The sequence below is a fragment of the Marmota flaviventris genome, chromosome 17 (genome assembly GCF_047511675.1).
Source record: "Marmota flaviventris isolate mMarFla1 chromosome 17, mMarFla1.hap1, whole genome shotgun sequence".
Lineage (NCBI taxonomy): Eukaryota > Metazoa > Chordata > Mammalia > Rodentia > Sciuridae > Marmota > Marmota flaviventris.
The window spans coordinates 36349859-36368150 of NC_092514.1; the positions used below are offsets into that span (position 1 = coordinate 36349859).

General features: G+C 34.3%; 1 protein-coding gene across 5 annotated transcripts in view; it reads right to left on the reverse strand.

Moving 5' to 3' along the window:
• Positions 1 to 18292, reverse strand: part of Nf1 (neurofibromin 1) — a 252748-nt gene that overhangs the window by 190121 nt on the left and 44335 nt on the right. For all 5 annotated transcript variants that reach the window (XM_027923915.2, XM_071603262.1, XM_071603261.1 and 2 more), the window contains exons 2-5: positions 14014 to 14157; positions 11482 to 11565; positions 8051 to 8241; positions 861 to 967 (exon numbers count right to left, since the gene is read on the reverse strand). In XM_027923915.2, the coding sequence (XP_027779716.1) occupies positions 861 to 967; positions 8051 to 8241; positions 11482 to 11565; positions 14014 to 14157 (526 nt within the window). The remainder of the gene's footprint in view (positions 1 to 860; positions 968 to 8050; positions 8242 to 11481; positions 11566 to 14013; positions 14158 to 18292) is intronic.

The window sequence follows — 18292 nt, forward strand, 5'->3', positions numbered from 1 at the left end:
AGGCTGAGGCAGAAGTGTCACAAGCTCAAGGCCAGCCTCAGCAACTTAACAAGGCCCTAAGAAACTTAGCAAGACTCTATCTCAAAATAAAAACTAAAAAGGGCTGGGGATTGGATCAGTAGTTAATAGTCCCTGGGTTCTATCCTCAGGACCAAAAAACAAAAAAAAAAAAAAACAGAAAGATGAAAACAGAAATGTCAGGGATGGGGTTGTGGCTCGGTGGTAGAGCACATGCCTAGCATGTGTGAGGCACTGGGTTTGATTCTCAGCACCATAAATAAATGCATAGATAAATAGATAGATAGATAAGGTCTACTGACAACTAAAAAATGGGAAGGAAGGAAGGGAGGGAGGGAGGGAGGGAGGGAGGGAGGAAGGAAGGAAGGAAGGAAACAGAAATGTCAGAAATAAGTTCCCTGGCTCAATTTCTCTTCTCAGCATAAAATCACAATCTCCTGGTTCCTTTTTGCAATGAAGCTTTGATATACTGCTAAAAACTATCATCTATCCTTAAGCATTACAACTAGATAACTTCTATAATCTACAGCCAGCCTTTAAAAGAGATCAAATTCCAGAAAAATTAAACAACATCCTTTCTCTTTATAAAAAGCAAAAAATATGGCTGAAGAAAACTTTCCATTGCCAAGATTTAAGATACTACTTTTCTCTACTATGTTATTTTTAAAGGTTCAAAAATGAGTAAACCTTATGTATTACTGAGCCATTTTATAAGAATATTTGAATTATTAAACTCACTTTGATGTTCTAATCAAACACAATTAGGACATTTAGAACATTTACAATACTGAGTTTTGACCCACAGTGATTAATTTCAAGATATATCACACATTTAAACTTACCCTTCAGGAGTCGTTTTAATTTTGAACAATCCACATTAATATACTGTAACAATTCTATATCATGGACATCAACATTATCTTCTGAACAAACAGTCAATTCCTGTAATCTGAGAAGTAAAAAACAAGAATAATTAATCAATTTAAGTGCTAGGATTTTCCAAAATTTCAAATTCAACAGATTCTTTATCAAGTGATAAGTTTATAAGATTAAAGACTTATATAAAAATAAATATCCATCCTCCCCCATTCTGGGGATTGAACCCAGGGGCATTACCATCAAGCTACAGCCCCAACCCTTTTTAGTTTTTTTTTTGGTTTTTTTTTTTTTAATATTTATTTTTTAGTTTTTTGGCAGACACAACATCTTTCTTTGTATGTGGTGCTGAGGATCGAACCCGGGTCGCACGCATGCCAGGCGAGCGCGCTACCGCTTGAGCCACATCCCCAGCCCCCTTTTTAGCTTTTAAGATAGAGTCTCACTAAATTGCCCAGGCTGTCCTCCAAGTTATAATTCTCCTGTCTTAGCCTCCTGAATTGGGGGGGGAGGATAAATATTTCTTATAAAAATGGGACATGATGAAAGAAACCATGAAATCTAAGAAAATTAGTATCCCTGTCTTTAAGATTGAGGTATCTAAATTATATTTCCTACTTTTAGCCCAGGGTGCTTGGGAAAATTAGTTAATTTCAGGATTAGGGCAGGAAAAGTTCAAGATAAGCTTTAGTCACCTTGAGCCTGAAAACAAGAAAACCAGTACCACTGTCAGAGTCACCTTGTAAACTATACAGGTGTGAACTTAAATTATGTTCTTGCTGTCAAAAATGAGAAAATTTGATCATCGAAAGAATTATGTTTATGACAACTGAAACATATACAATAAATAAAAATCCATGTGGTAATACTGAAAAAGAATAAAAACTCATGGGTAATCTTTTACCACTGTAGAATGCCAACTTACTCTAAAAATGAACATTCAGAGTCAAGCTTCAATCCTGCATTATCTATGCAGACCATATTACAAGATAAACATTATAAATAATAAAGGAAAAATATTTTACAAGAACCAAAATTTAATGTAAATACCCTGGGTTCAATCTCCAGCACCACAAAGCAAGGCTGAGAAGTGGGGGGTTGTAGCTCTGTGGTACAGCGCATGCCTAGCACAGGTGAGGCTCTGGGTTCAATCCTAAGTACCACATAAAAAAATAAATATAAAAAATAAAAGTTAAATTCTTTTTAATATTTATTTTTTAGTTGTAGTTGGACACAATACCCTTATTTTATTTATTTGTACTTGGTGCTGAGGATCAAACCCAGGGCCTTGCACATGTGAGGCAAGTGCTCTACCACTGTGCCACAACCTCAACCCCAAGGGAGGGAGAGAGAGGGAGGGAGGGAGAGAGAGGGAGGGAGGGAGGGAGAGAGAGGGAGGGAGGGAGAGAGAGGGAGGGAGGGAGGGAGAGAGAGTGAGAGGGAGGGAGGGAGGGAGAAAGAAAGAAAGAAAGAGGTATGGCAGCATGCATTTGTAATCCCAGTGACTCAGGAGGCTGAAACAAGAGTATCACAAGTTTGTGGCCAGCTCCAAAATTTAGCAAGACCCTAAGCAATTTAGTGAGGCCTTGTCTCAAAATAAAAAGGGCTGGGGCCATAGCTCAGTGGTAAACCTGGGTTCCCAATGGAAAGGAAGAAAGAAAGGGCAAGCTGGACACAGTGGGTGTCACATATCTATAATCCCAGTAACTCAGCAGCCTGATGCAGGAGGATCACACATACCAGACCAGCCTGAGCAACTTAGCAAAACTCTGACTTAAAATAAAAAATAAAAAGGATCATGGACATAGCTTAGTGGTAAAGCATGCGTGGGGTTCAATTCCCAGTATTAAAAAAAAAAAAAATGAATGAATGATAAAATAAGAAACTGCCATTTTGCAGTCATCAATGAAGCAGTAGGTAAAAATTTTATGGGCAGCTTCACAATGGATAATACTGAGAACATCTACAACCAAAAGTGAATAATAACACTAAAAGTGGGATAAGACATTTCCTGATGTGATGTAAAACTAATAGTTTTAGTACCATCTATAGTCCTGTGCCCCGAACCAAATATACCTGAATTTATTCAAACAAGATTTAAATGCTGTCTGTTATGTGCTTTATGTTTCTCACAATGAAAAGCTCTACAAATTCCTATTTCAAGTTATAAGTAAAATAAAGTTTAATTTTATTAACTTCTATTTAATACTAACCAGAAACATGAATACTTTACCTATAGGTCACAAGACACATTTATCTTATATTCAAAAACTGAGTCCTTTTTTTTCATTGTACTTTTTACAATCTGTACATGTGTTCATGATTATTTAATTATATCCCTCCTCTACAGTAGAATGTAAGTAAGCATATAAAGAGAGGAATATTTCTAAATCCCAAACTTCCCTTATGTTGAATATAAAGTTACCACAATGTAGAAAAATTTAACAATTAACAAAAATGTAGGTATTTTAAAACTCTAAAATCCCCTTAAGGCTAAATAGAAAGGATTAGACATTTTCCATTTCTCAGGATTCAGATTTTTAAAGCTGGTATCACTAATCTATTGCACTGTGCTATTTAATAAAGCATACTCATTATTTCCATTAATAGACATCAAAATGGAATTACTAATTTTTTATAAATGCATCAAAAAGACAGCAGAAAAGCACAAATACTATATGGGCTTATTCATAATAATAATTTGAATTTTAACCATTTTAATACAGTTTAAAACTAACTTATTAATCATCACATTAAATCTTGAGTTAATAAAAATAGAATCAATCCTTCTTCTTCGTTCTCATATTCTTCTTTGATTCACCTTAGCCTAAATTAGCCTATAGCTAACATTAAATTTATTCTAGGCTGGGAATATAGCTCAGTGGTAGAGTGCTTACCTAGCACATGTGAAGCACTGAATTTCATCCTCAGCACCACATTAAAAAAAAAATTAATAAAATAAAGGTATTAAAAAATAATTTAAAAAAATTTATTCTAAGCACTTACCCTAAAGTATTTCATATCATTAGAGTAAGAAAAGCATGGCAGCTCAGACTGGGAACAAAAAGGTCCTTAATACTTACTTATATGTTAAAACTCCACAGCTGCTACTGCAAATAACCTATAAATATGAAGTATGGTTCCTTAGGAAACATACCCTAATAGTTCAGCAACACTAACTTTTGAAAAGTGGACTGGTTGTTGAAAATGGAAGAAAGTTTAACTCGTTTTATAGTTCAATTATTGCTAGGAGAAGGGATATCTTTGTGATATTTAAACATTTCTGAAGCAGAGAAATCAAACAAAGGATAGTCTAAATAAAAGAAATGAACTGTGGAAAATCTATCACTCAAACATCCAGAAAGACAAGAATATAAAATTTTGTACTCTAATAATACAAGAATTAGAAAATATAGTCCTGCATAAAACATAAACTAGAATGGAATACACTCTCTTTTAGAAAAAAAAACAAAAACAAAAACTTACTTGCACAGAAAGTTTATTTGTTCTGTCAACACTACAGGTAGGTGAAAAAAAGTCACCTGGAGGGCTGGGGCTGTAGTTCAGTGGCAGAGAACTTACCTAGCATGTGAGAGGCACTGGGTTTGATCCTTAGAACCACATAAAAATAACAAATAAGGGCTGGGGTTGTGGCTCAGTGGTAGAGTGCATGCCTAGCATGCGTGAGGCACTGCATTTGATCCCTAGCAACACATAAAAATAAACAAAATAAAGGAATTGTGTCCACCTACAACTAAAAAAATATTTAATAAAATAAAGGCATACTGTCCACACACAACTACAAAAAATAAAATAAAAAGTCACCCAAAGTTGTTAATAAGGGTTTGGATTCAATTTTACACTACCAATACAGTCTGGGGCTGAGAGATTAACAAAAATAAACAGTTAGTAGGTCTAAAGCTGGGCACTTGGCAAAAGCAAATGCAAAACTATCACTTGAACACTCTCAGAGACCAAGGCTACAAGATTCCCAATAAAAATACAGGCCACACTACAGAAAATAAGTTTGCAATCAAAGATTACAATACAGAGAGGAAACAATTCACTATGAATGAGATTGAGCACACACAAATATGCAATTTAACAATGTTAAAAAGAAAATATAAACCAGGCAAAGTGACACAAACCTATTATCCCAGCAGCTCAGGAGACTGAGGCAGAAGGATCACAAGTTCAAAGCCAGCCTCAGCAACTTAGTGAGGCCCTAAGCAACTCAGCAAACCCTGTCTCTAAATAAAATATAAAAAAGGGCTGGGGATGTGGCTCAGTGGTTAAGCACCCCTGGGTTCAATCGCCGGTACCAAAAAAGAGAGAGAAAGAGAGAGAGAGAGAGAGAAAAAATGTAAGTGTTTTAAATGATTTAAAGAAGAAATTGAAAAAAAATCAAAAATATTAGAAATAAGAAACAATAAAAAAACAGATTTGCAAAGAACTATATAGTAAATTGTAAAGAACAAAATAACTTTTAAAGTCATTGAATATTCTTCTGATGATATATCAAATTACATAGTCTAAAGGGTATTCCCATAACACAACAACTAGATCTGGTGCAGTCACAGAGTAATTCTGCAAAATCAGCTACTCTTCTAGATGAGTACTATGAGCCACAGAATATTGGCTGCTTTAGCAGAATAATGAAACTATCTTAAGATCTTCCCTTAAAGACAAAAACAGAAATACAGAAAGCAATCTTAAGAGCCAGGTATGGTGGCATGAGCCTGTAGTCTCAGTTACTCAAGAGGACTGCTTGAGCCCATAAGTTTGAAACCAATCTGGAAACACAACAAAACCCCCACCTCAAAAAAAAAAAAGGGGGGGGGGGGGGAGAAGAAAATAAAGAAACGCAATCGTTTTTAAAAGAAAAACATTTGTTGACAAGGAGAATTGTGAAACATAAAACATTTTCATGATATTAATTCATCCATTACATATGAAATATTATAAAACTTAGCTTCAAAAATAATTGTAATGTCTTGCTAAGATGTCCCCTAAATTAGATTTCATAATGGCTTTGGGGTGAGTGGTCCTCCAATAAGATTAACTCCTATTTCCGGCACTAACTACATGAAAAGTCCAATGAACCACGTTATTTCATAGATTCCATTTCTAATTTGTCTGTCCCCACATGCTAATGAAATTTTGGACAGCTAATTTCTATTATGGCAACAGTAAACGAGATTCAGGAAATAAAAGCTGTCTATTTTTACATGTGCTAATGCTGCAAAATCCCATAAAAGAAAACCTTTGGTGGCCAGAAGATCCAGAAGATTTCTAGGGTTTTCAAAACAGGTACATTTGCTGTGTTTTATAATGCAATTTATACCTGGGTAGACCCAAAACGTTGTAGTGATCATTTTCTACCTTTAATATTTGAGATTTTTTTCAAAAGTAGGCCTGGTCTGGTAGTCATCTAAATAAAATGGGATTTTGTTCTTTTATAACTTTTCAATCTCCTATTCCTGAAGTGTTTCTTACCTTGCTGATACAATCAGTGTATTATTTACTCAGAATACAAATTGTGATTACTCTATATAGAGTTCATGAAAACATCTTTCTATCATATAAACATTACCCAAGATTATCAATATCATATCATTAAATAAATTTTAATTTTCTTTTGACCAAGTATTTTCTTGAGGTTGAAAAATATCACTGCCCTAGCATCATAAGAAAGTCATTTTTTATTAAAATGATTATAGAGAGGTTAGGGGTCTGTCAATGATAGAGCTCTTGCTTAGCATGTGCAAGGCCCTGGGTTGGATTCTAAAGGAAGGAAGGGAGGATGAGAGGGAGAGAGGGAAGAAGAGAGTGAGGGAGAGAGGGAAGGGGAAAAAGAAAAAGAAAGGAAAGAAGGAATTTTGAAGTCAGTCAGTTCCACCAAAATACCACAGTACAAATTTTCAAACTATGATGTATATTCTCATTTATACTTGCTAAAGAACAACAAAAGAATGAGTGAATCTGACTAGTCCACTTGTTTGCACAATACTGACAAGTCAAAGATACAGGCACCAAAAAGAAACAGGTTTTGTTTTTTTTTTCTCTGTTCTCTGTTAGTTTTTGATTTCACCAAGTCTACATGTGATTTCTTTTGTACTTCTTACTTGAATTAAGAACCTATTTGACTTTACTTGCATGAGAAAAGCATATCATTTTCATGAAAGCAAGTTTGAGGGTTACTACTGTAATAATTCTATCCCAAAGTCAAAATTTTATCCCATTTCCACATTCACAACATATCACAACTAATGCTCACAATGATGAGTTTGAATTATCAATAAGGGCTTAAATTATATTTTTTAAAGCATAGACCTATGTATTATGAAAATAATCTCATCAAAATGTGGCTAAAATAATGAAACTAACATAGATTCAGAAGCCAGCCTAACTTAGAAAATCTGGATCCTCCATTATTTGGCACATTACCTTAACTTTTGGGGAGTAATGAGTTGCATACCTATAAAATATGGGAAATATCACCAATCTTTCAGAGTTATCATGAGTATAAGACAGCATAGCATATACTATAAATAATAAATGGGACCACTTATGTACATTTAAAACTTCACTTTCTGGAGGATTTTACTTCACAATTACTTCGTTGTACTTCTGTTTGCTTAGGTTTTTGTGAGGTTTTTATTTTTTATTGACTATAATCCTGTGATAAGGAGCACAGCTGTGAGATCATTAGAATTTTATTATCAATTATTCCAAATGACAATAATTTCCTTTAAAGGAATATGTCCCCAAAAAAGTCAAAAATTCATATCTAGTATTTAAAAGAAATGGCCTGGGGATGGGAGGTATCTCAAGGACACCTCATATGCATACTTAAGGTCTGGGTTCAATCCCTACCACCCACATCTCCAAAACACAGGAAAAGAAAATTCCTGGCCATGGAAGATAGCTTTTCCTAAGATTCAGACCTTCATGTTTATAACAATACTCTGATTATCTATCTGCACACATCAATATTGCAATATAATTTAAATTTTCAAGATATTAATGTATAAAATCTCTACCAAAACCCAGAAAAAGTTCATTTCTGGAAATTTTTTATTTTTATATAGACAAGAAAAAAAAGACTTCTAAAATTCATATTACTTTAATAGTCCTACATGATTTACACACTAACCTGGTAGAAATGCGACTAAAGACTGCATTGAAGTTGTTGCAGCTGAGAGAAAATAAAACCCCAGAAGCAGAATTTCGAAGTTCAGCTGCATGTTGGTTTCCTTCACGACACGTATGAAGAAAATGGCAGATTTCTGGTAGCAACTGTTTGACCAGCATTGTTTCATCTAATCTCATTGTGTCCTTTGGTTGCTAAAATAGAAATAATCACATAATTCTAAAACTTTCTTAATTTTTACATTGCTATTTTAAAATTTGCTTAAATTTTACATTTGCTTTTAGGAAAATTTCTCAAACATACAGAAGAGCTGATAGACTAATAAACAATCATTTAGCCATCACCTATATTCAATAATTGTTAATGTTTCATAGTTGCTACATCTATTTATGATACTATAATAAAAGAAGATGGTTCCATTTTTCATGCCATAATTATAATCCAACCGTCCATCCATCCTCACTGATTCCATGTGCGTTCACACATGCATATACACTTATGCTCGGGAGGCTGAGGCAGGAAGATCACTAGTTCAAAGCCAACTTCAGCAAAAGGGAGGTGCTAAGCAACTCAGTGAGACCTTATCTCTAAATAAAATACAAAATAGGGCTGGGGATGTGGCTCAGTGGTCAAGTGCCCCTGAGTTCAATCCCAAGTACCAAAAATAAATAAAGAAGCACATAACATTAGGTGGTCTCCTGTAGGTTAAAATTATATTTGATAACATTGGTGTTAACACTGAGGTCTTTACCTTGTAAAGTAAATGTCTACTTTGTGAACAACCAAACAGATAAGCCAGCCTGAAAATAAACTGTTCCACATCACTATCACTATTTCACATAATGACTTTGGTATCCATACATATATAAAAATCTTGCCAATACTGCGCAGGATAACAAAAAATGAAATTTTATATAATTGTGTGCCACATCCTGTACAACTGTAATCCAAGGGCTTTCAGTGACAAATACACTGAAATATATAAACAGTAAATACATAGATTTCTCATAAATTTGCAAAATTTTTTATAATGTCTATTTATTATTTATAGGCCAATGAATCCAATGTTGAAACTACAATAAAAGTTGAAAAAGTATTATATCTTTGGAATAATATTTATATGCAATAAGATTCCTCAGACTCCACAAAATTTTAACCATAGTATGATACTGGCAAGTATTATCTGTCACTTAGCTATTCCAACAACTTATACGATAAATAATGTATTTGCAGGCTCCATTCTCCTTAAAGGCCTCAATTTAATTTGATCTAAAAATGAAAATCAAACTTAGGAAGACATTAACAAGATATTATTAGAGGGAAAAATAAAGTTGTAAAATAAATAAATGAGAAGCCACCATAAAAATCAAGAAAAGCCAACTATTCCATAATATGAATAGGTCTTTGGAGTGTGAGAGTGTGTGTGTGTGTGTGTGTGTGTGTGCGCGCGCGCGAGCCGTGCTGAGGATTGAACCCAGAGCCTTGTGCACGGAGGTAAATACTCTACCAACTGAGCTATATCCCCACACCTTGGATTTTTTGTTTGGTTTTTGCTTTTTTTGAAGTGGTAGGAATTAAACCTAGGGCCCTCTGCATGCTAAGCAAGTGCTCTACTCCTGAACTACATTCCCAGACCTGTATAACTAAAGGAAAAGAAAACAAAACAAGTTATACAAGACTGGAGATGTAGTTCACCACCACACACACATATTTAACAAATAAATTTAAACGTTTTCAATAGCAGAGTAAGGCAAGGAAATATATATTTTATACATTATACAAGTTACACCATAACCAGTTAATAGCATTTCAATTAGACTATCCACAAAGAGAATTAAATCAACCAGGGGCCAATAATATTACTTATCTATTACAAATGTTAATGGAGGAAGCTGTAGAACTAAAAAAGCAATAAACCACTCTGGGACCCCATTCAATCACAGTGTAACTGATGTACTGGTAATTTTAAATCAAAGTAACAAGACTGCTACAAAGAATTGATTGAGAAGTTTAAAAATTGCCCACCTTCCCATTTTGATCACCCTACATAACAGAGCTTTTGCACTTTCGCTTCATTTTACAAATGCATGATAGCATTAGCACAAATTAACAGAAGAAACCAAGCTAAAACAACCAGCTGGCCCTGAGTTTCAGTTGAAAACTTATCAACTGTCCCACAATTCTGGAATATGGCCAACAGCTAATAAAAGAGTTTAGAATATTATGCTTAGATTTTGTAGCCTACAGAGCTTCCCTGAGAAAACACAGTTGTATGAATATAATTATTTTCTTTTTAATTCCCTACTGAATACTCTACCCCTTTCCAAATACTTCTGAGTCACACAATTAGTCCCCATGTATCAAAGTTCTTTCCCTTTAGGTTTACTATAGAAAACTGTAACAAAAGTGGAAGATAGAAGCCATTCTGAATCAAAACAAAATCTGAAATTCTGTACCAAAGGCAGAGAGAATAAGAAGTTAATTCCAATATATGTGGAACAGACAGATCTTTAAAAGGAAGTATATAGTTTATGTATTATGTAAACTCCAACCAATGTTCCAAGAAAAACTAAAGTTATGGAAGAATAGAAATACTCTGCATTACACAACAAATATTTTGGAAAAGTTCAAATTAAATCAGGGTTGAAATATACTGAGAAAACTACTTAGAAGAAACCTGAAAAAAATGATTTGGTTCTCAACTAATCCTCCACATAACTATTATATATGAGCGTGTTTACACAAAACAAGAATTCTTAAGGTAATATCTATCTGTTCTCAATAGGATAAATTCAATTTTCAAGCTCTTATATAGATTTGTATAGCAGAGTATTAAAACCATATTCAAGCTAGGTGCAATGGTGCATACCTAGCAACTCAGGAGGCTGAGGCAGGAGGAACATAAAGTTCAAGGCTAGCCTCAGCAACTTAGCAAGACTCTGTCTCAAAAAATTAAAAACATGAGGTTATAGCTCAGTAATAGAGCACTCCTGGGTTCAAGTCCCACCTAACAATAAATAATTAAACAAACCATATTCGTGCAGGAGGGAAAATAAGATTACTCTTGGTCTTCTGAAGTATATTTTTTCACAGCTTCACATTGCCACAGGCCTACGATATCTGAAAAATTCATTAAATTAAATAGCAATCTCTTTATTAAAAAATATTTTCTAAAAACCCTGAGACAGATATCTAGCTCAAACTTAACACTTGTAAGTAAACAATATCTATTTAATTTATAAAATACAAGAGAATAATTTTCTCTTGAAAATCGTCCGCACCACCAGGTCAGCTATCTTAACAAAATGCACATTCATTTGTCTTAAGACAAAAAGGTCATGTGTGTTCTCTTTGTACACACCTATACTGTGGCACACAGATCATTCCAAGTCTGAAGGCACAAAACCTCCCTATATAAGAGTAGATTTACTTACTCCAGCAAGACATTTTTCCAGTGTATCCAATATAATCAACTGAGAGAGATATAAATTTTTTTCTGCAGTTTCTCCAAATATTCTCTAAAAGAAAAGATATTCAAAAATAAAAGTTAGTCGTCAATCTCTACTACAAATCAGCACACTTCTAAAAAGTGAGGGACTGAATATCAAGAAAAACCAATAGGTGGCTGGGGTTGTGGCTCAGTGGTAGAGTGCTTACCTAGCACATGTGAGGCACGGGGTTTGATCCTCAGCACCACATGAAAATAAATAAAATATTGTGTCCTTCTACAACTAAAAAATTAAAAAAGAAAAAAAAACAATACCCTTCCATTTTATCTCCCAGATTATACCCTATTCTGTTATTTTTTATTTTTTCCTAATTCTCATACAAAATAAATTATCAGGCAAACAGAAATGTGGGTATTTTTTAGAGTATGCATTGGCTTTAAAACAATAAAAGATGTTGATATATTTAGGCTTTAGAAATATGTATGATTTAGAGATCTATATCTGAATTTTGACCATTTAACCATATTTTAATTCCAAAAAAGTCTTAATTCTTTAAGTAAGAAAATGTTATTGCACCAATTACAGTGAATTTTAAACATTCACTATCCTCAAATTGAATGCTACACTACTTATTTAGTAACAAAAGACTATGGTTTCCAGAATATAATTTATTTAGTAAGCAATAAATGAACACCATTGTCATAATATTGTTTGGATTTTTTTTCTTTTATTCTGAAAAGGGTCCCAAATTTTAAAATATTTCCATATAATTAGAAACATGGTCACATATTCATTTGTGCAAAATCCTGTTACTGTACCTTACACACTGTGTAAAAAAAGAGCTATGACAAAATATTAAGTGTATTTCGGTAAATCACTTTAAATTTTATAAAAGGTCCTGTGCTTTTTTTTTTGGAGAAGTTTAATTTTGTTCCATTAAAAAAAAAAAAAATTCTTTGTAAGGCAAATGATTGTCCATACTTCCAGTTCATCAGTTCTTTAAGTGTACAGTACTGTCTAAACAACTTTCTTAAAAGGCAACCATCAAAGATGATGTGACTATAAAAATGGGACTTTGATCTTCATAATCTACAACCAGAAGTTGTTTCACAGTTTAATACAAATAATACAAATTGAGATTACAAATGCTAAAGACAAGCAGAAAGCTTGTCAAGATCTAGATCAGTTGCTTTGAACCAAATATGAAAGAGATGGTTAGATAGAAATTGAGAGATAAAAAGATTACCTGAGAGAGAAAAAAAGAGTACATGTCTGAAGGTACAGAAGACCAGCTGGAATACTTTAAAGTTAAGGTACATCAACAGATTATATAAAATGGGAAAAAAAGAAATTATGAACTTTTTTTTTTATATTTATTTTTTTAGTTTTCGGCGGACACAACATCTTTGTTTGTATGTGGTGCTGAGGATCGAACCCGGGCCGCACGCGTGCCAGGCAAGCGCGCTACCGCTTGAGTCACATCCCCAGCCCCGAAATTATGAACTTTTAATAGAGGAATTACTTCATGAAATAGGTAACAATTTGAGGAAAATTATTTCAACAATAGGTTCTCTTATTACAGAATCTATCACAGGTGACAAGAGTAAGGAAAAATATTAATTGATTGAAATCAATTCCACATTTTAGGAGTAAAAGCACATTTTATTCACCATCTACTTTGAACTAGCATCTCACAATCTGATATGTAAATTCAAATAAGAAGCTAAAGAAAAGCACATAATAGATTATACAGGGCTTAAAGTGTAGCTCAGTCCTAGTAGAGCACCTGCCTAACATATGCAAGTCTTGGGTTCAATCCCTAGCACTGCAAAAACAACAACAAAAAAAATAGCAAAACCCAGAAAAAAAGTTTCTATACTACAACAAATTCATACATGATACAAAAACCACATAAAGGGCTGGGGTTTTGGCTCAGCAGTAGAGCGCTCGCCTAGCACGTGTGAAGCCCTAGGTTTGATCCAAAGGAAAAGGAAAGGGGGGAAGGGGGGAAGGGGGGAAAGAGGGAAAGGGGGAAAGGGGGAAAGGAAAGGAAAGGAAGAAAGAAAAAAGAAAAGAAAAGAAAGGAAAGAAGGTACTGACAACTACAACTGAAAAATAAAATATTTTTTAAAAATCACATAAAACTTTAATTCCTGGAAAAAGAAACAGCCATGAATAAGAGAAGTTTCTAAGGAAAAGAATATAAACCTAAAATGAAAGTTTAAAAATGGGCTGGGATGTAGCTCAGTGGCAAAGCGTCTGCCTTGCATTCGCAAAGCCCTGGGTTCGACCCCCAGTTCCAAAAAAGACAAAAAAAAGAACCCCACCAAAAAAAAAAAAATAAGATTAAAAAGAAAGTTTAAAAATTACACTTGTGCTCTTTTCTAAACTACAACAAATTGTTTTATCTGAAGTCCACAGAAAACTATTTCCCATATTTAAAAATATGCTGTTCCCAACATCTAAATCAAAACCAAAATGAAGTAAACTCACCAAAACAATAACCCAAGTACTCACCATATTGTTAACGTTCTTTAAGATAGTAGTGAGGCCGCTTATAACCAAAGAAAATTTGTATTTGGAAATATTGATTAGACACTCCTTGTTGTGTTCAGTACTGACTTTGGTATGTGTGTTCTGCTGTCCCGTTTTTATTGGAAGCTGAGAGAAAAAAAAATGTTAAGAGCTTAAGACTGAAAATAACTTTTCACCAAAAATCATGACATTTTAGGAAAACTATCAATCAGAATTACTTATATTAATATCTCAAGCTCCAGTTTTCAATATATAATGGCATTTATAGCAAATCTTAAATTCTTTGGACATTTCAATTTTTGCAGTTTTCTTTCAGGAAGCCATAAATATCTATCTACAAAATTATATCTTTTACCCAGCACTATATAAGAGGGAATGGTAACTCACAGAAACAGAGCTATTTCCTTGTACCTAAAAATTATTTCATAGAATGTCTCCAATAAAATACACACAATCCTTTCCCTTATACACTGAACACAAATTTAATGTTTTAATAACAAGATCAAGAAAAGCTATGCCCTGGCTGGGTGTAGTGGTGGAAGCTTGTAATCCCAGTGACTCCAGAGGCTGAGGCAGGAGGATCACAATTTCTCAACTTAGTGAGGCCCTAAGCAATTTAGCGAGACCCTGTCTCAAAAGAAAAAATAAAAAGGGCTAGGAATGTGGTTCAGTGGTTAAAGTGCTCCAAATTCAATCACCAGTATTAAAATACATACATATATGTGTATATACATGTGTGTATATAACATATATATGTATTTACATATATATAAACACATTTATATGTATATACGTGTGTGTACACACACACACACACACACACACAAATATATATATCTCCTAGATCTCTAATCAATAATGGTAAATAAATAGCCAGGCATGGTGATGCACACCTGTAATCCCAGTAACTTGGGAGGCTGAGGCAGGAGGACTGTAACTTCAAGGCCGGACTCCACAACTTTGTAAGTCCTAAGCAACTTAGACCCCGTCTCAAAAAATGAAATAAAATAAACAGACTCAATGGTAAAGTGCCTTTAGGTTCAATCCCCAGTATCAAAATAACAATAATAATAGCAGTAAATAAAGGTTGACTGTTAAGAAATAAGCACAAATTATAACTGGGATTGTGGCTCAGTGGTACAGCACTTGCCTAGCAGGTGTGGGGCACTGAATTCAATCCTCAGCACCACATAAAAATAAATAAAATAAAGAACAAATTATAAAACTTGAAACAGTTAATACTTATTCAAGTAAGAAAACCACCCTCAGCTATTCAACTGAGGGAGTAACAAAACAAATAGTACATCTCATAGGGAAAAACATCCTTTGAGGGGCTCACATTTTACACTGATCTGAGAACAGATTAAATCACACTGCCTAGAAATTCATCTCTACTCTGTTCACAAGTAGCATTCCAGCTTTAAAGAATCATAAATATATTTACTGTTTTTATTATCAACTCTGCTTGCTAATAGAGAACTCTGGTAAGGTCCCCCACCAGGAACACAAACCAACTAACCAACCTGAATCTAACTGTCTCAATTTTAAAATGGCACAAGTAAAGGTAGAAAGAATAAGTGGTGTGTCCAAGTTTGCCAAGTCAATGAAAGATGATTAATTTGACAAAAAAGAAATACTAAATAAAAGGGGGAAGCATTTTTACTTATGGTATAGGGGAGAGACCAGAACAGAAGCAACAGAATTACATAATGTTAATTTTGCAAATTATGGAGGAAGCCTGGCACCATGGCACATACCTAGTAACACCAGCTACTTGGGAGGTTGAGGCAAATAAGAGATAGCAAGTTCAAGGCCAACCTGGGCAACACGGTGAGACCTATCTCAAAAAAAAAAAAAAAACTTGTGGAGGAGAAAAGATCTAAGTTTGCCAGGTGTGGTGGTACATGCCTGTAATCCCAATGACTGAAGGCTAAGGCAAGAGGATCACAAGTTCAAAGTCAACCTTTGCAATTTAGCAAGACCCCAAGACTCCTGTCTCCAAATATAAAAGAATTGAGGATATAGCTCAATGGTAAAAACACCCCTAGGTGATTCAATCCCTATTATAAAAAAAGGTTCAAAAAAGACAATTTTAGAAGATGAGAATGGCTGCAATGTAGCTTGTTTATCTCTCCAAGTCCCCACAACCACCACCTGCAATAGAATAGCAGAGAAACCAGAATAGTAAAACCACAACTCACAGACATCTATACCAAAATGATGGGACAAGTCCCCCACAACATCCAAAAACACACAAAAAAGAACAAACCACTCACAGTAACAAAACTGGTATACTATAAGAATCTATGTAAGAGGAAGTAGAATGCCTGAAGTGACAACAGGAGATTCCCCAAACTTTACTCAGTGAGAAGCACAGCAGGCCAATTTAGGAACATTAGCTGAAACAGAGAGGGTTTTTGCATATTGCAATTCACAGATGTGTGAAAAAGGTCTATGATATAGTTTGAAGAGAATGAGGCACACTCTAAACCACCCCAACAGAATTTTCTGTGATTATGATATTATTCTATATCAGTATTGCCCAACACAGCAGCCACTAGCCACATGTGGCCATTAAGCACTTATGCCATGATTAGTTCAGACAAAGAATCAGATGTTTGATTTTATTTAAATTTAACTTACTTAACTTTAAGTAGCTACAGATTTAATTACTGAACCCCATTAGACAGCATAGTTCTAAATTATCCAGCTGAAAAACCACTCTTTCAAGATGAAAGCTCACACTGTAAAACAAAACAAAAAAACTGCTGCGATTAAACTTCAGATTGACAATCAAGGAAAAGATGGCAAAGAAAAAAGATTCGGATAAGAGTGAAAAAGAGGACGAATGCCAAGAGAGTTCTAAAAAGATGAGACCAAATATTTTTTAAATTTCACAAAAATAATACAAGAGTAAGCTCCACGGCCACGAAGCTACAAAGCTGTTCTGACCTACATTTCTCTCCAATCAATTCAGGAAAGTTAATTTCACATTAAAATGAGCAACAGAAAATAACAGCAGTGAAAACATATGTAAAGCTGTTTTTTGGGTTTGTTTGTTCCCTTTTTGTGGTACTTGGAATTTAAAACAGAGGCATAGGCTTTAACCCTTATCTACATCTCCAGCCCTTTTTATTTTATTTTTGAGACAGGATCACACTCAGTTTTCCAAACAGGTCTCAAATTTGTGATTTTTCTGCCTCAGCTTCCTGAGTCATGAGATTACAGGCATACACCACCACATCTAGCAGTGAAGTTCTTAAAAAAGAATGAGACAGAAAAACATATATAAGAATCAGAATAACACAAAATAAAAGCATGCCTAAAAGACACATTCACTAACAGATAAAAACTGTAATTATATCAAAATGAACCAAGAAAAATTTAGAAAATGATAAAAGATATGAAATAATGAGTTAAAATTACAAATGAAAATAAATTGATAAAACTCAGGAAAGAATTAGAAGGAAAAAAATGAAAGATCATTTCAGAAATTAAATTAACCAGAAAATACACAAGGGAAAATTTACATATATACAAATAATGTTTTAGGAGAAAAAGGAAATAAAAGGAAGAAAGTTGTAACATAAAAAAGAAATGGGAAATTATATAATGAAGATGTTATGGTTTGGATGTGAAGTGTCCCCCAAAAGCTAACATGTGAGTGCAAGAGGGTTCAGAGGGGAAATGACTGGGCTATGAGGGCCTTAACCCAATCAGTGAATTAATCTCCTGCTGGTATTAACTGAGTGGTAACTGGAGGCAGGGTGTGGCTGGAGGAGGTGAGTCGGTGGGGTCATGGCTTTGGGGTACATATTTGTACTTGACAAGTGAAAATCAATCTCTCTCTCTCTCTCTCTCTCTCTCTCTCTCTCTCTCCTTTCTGATCATCATGTGAGCAGCTTCTCTTCACCACATTCTTCCACCATGATGTTCTGCCCCGCCTCAATCAGCTGTTGATGGACTGAGAACTCAAACTATGAGCCCGCAAATAAGATTTTCCTCCTCTACAATGGTGCTTGTCGAGTCTTTTATTCACAGTAGCAAAAAAGCTGACTAAAATAGAAGATTTGTAATAAAATGATAAAAAAAAAGACAGGCGAAGAAGATCCAACATATAGGTAACAGGAGCTGCCAAAGAAAGAAACCAAACCAATGAAATAGAATGACTACTTGAAACTGAAAAAACTTGCTGAAATTTTTTTCAAAGTGTAAAAAAAATATTTGAAACTATGTATTTGAAGTGCATCACATACCTGGA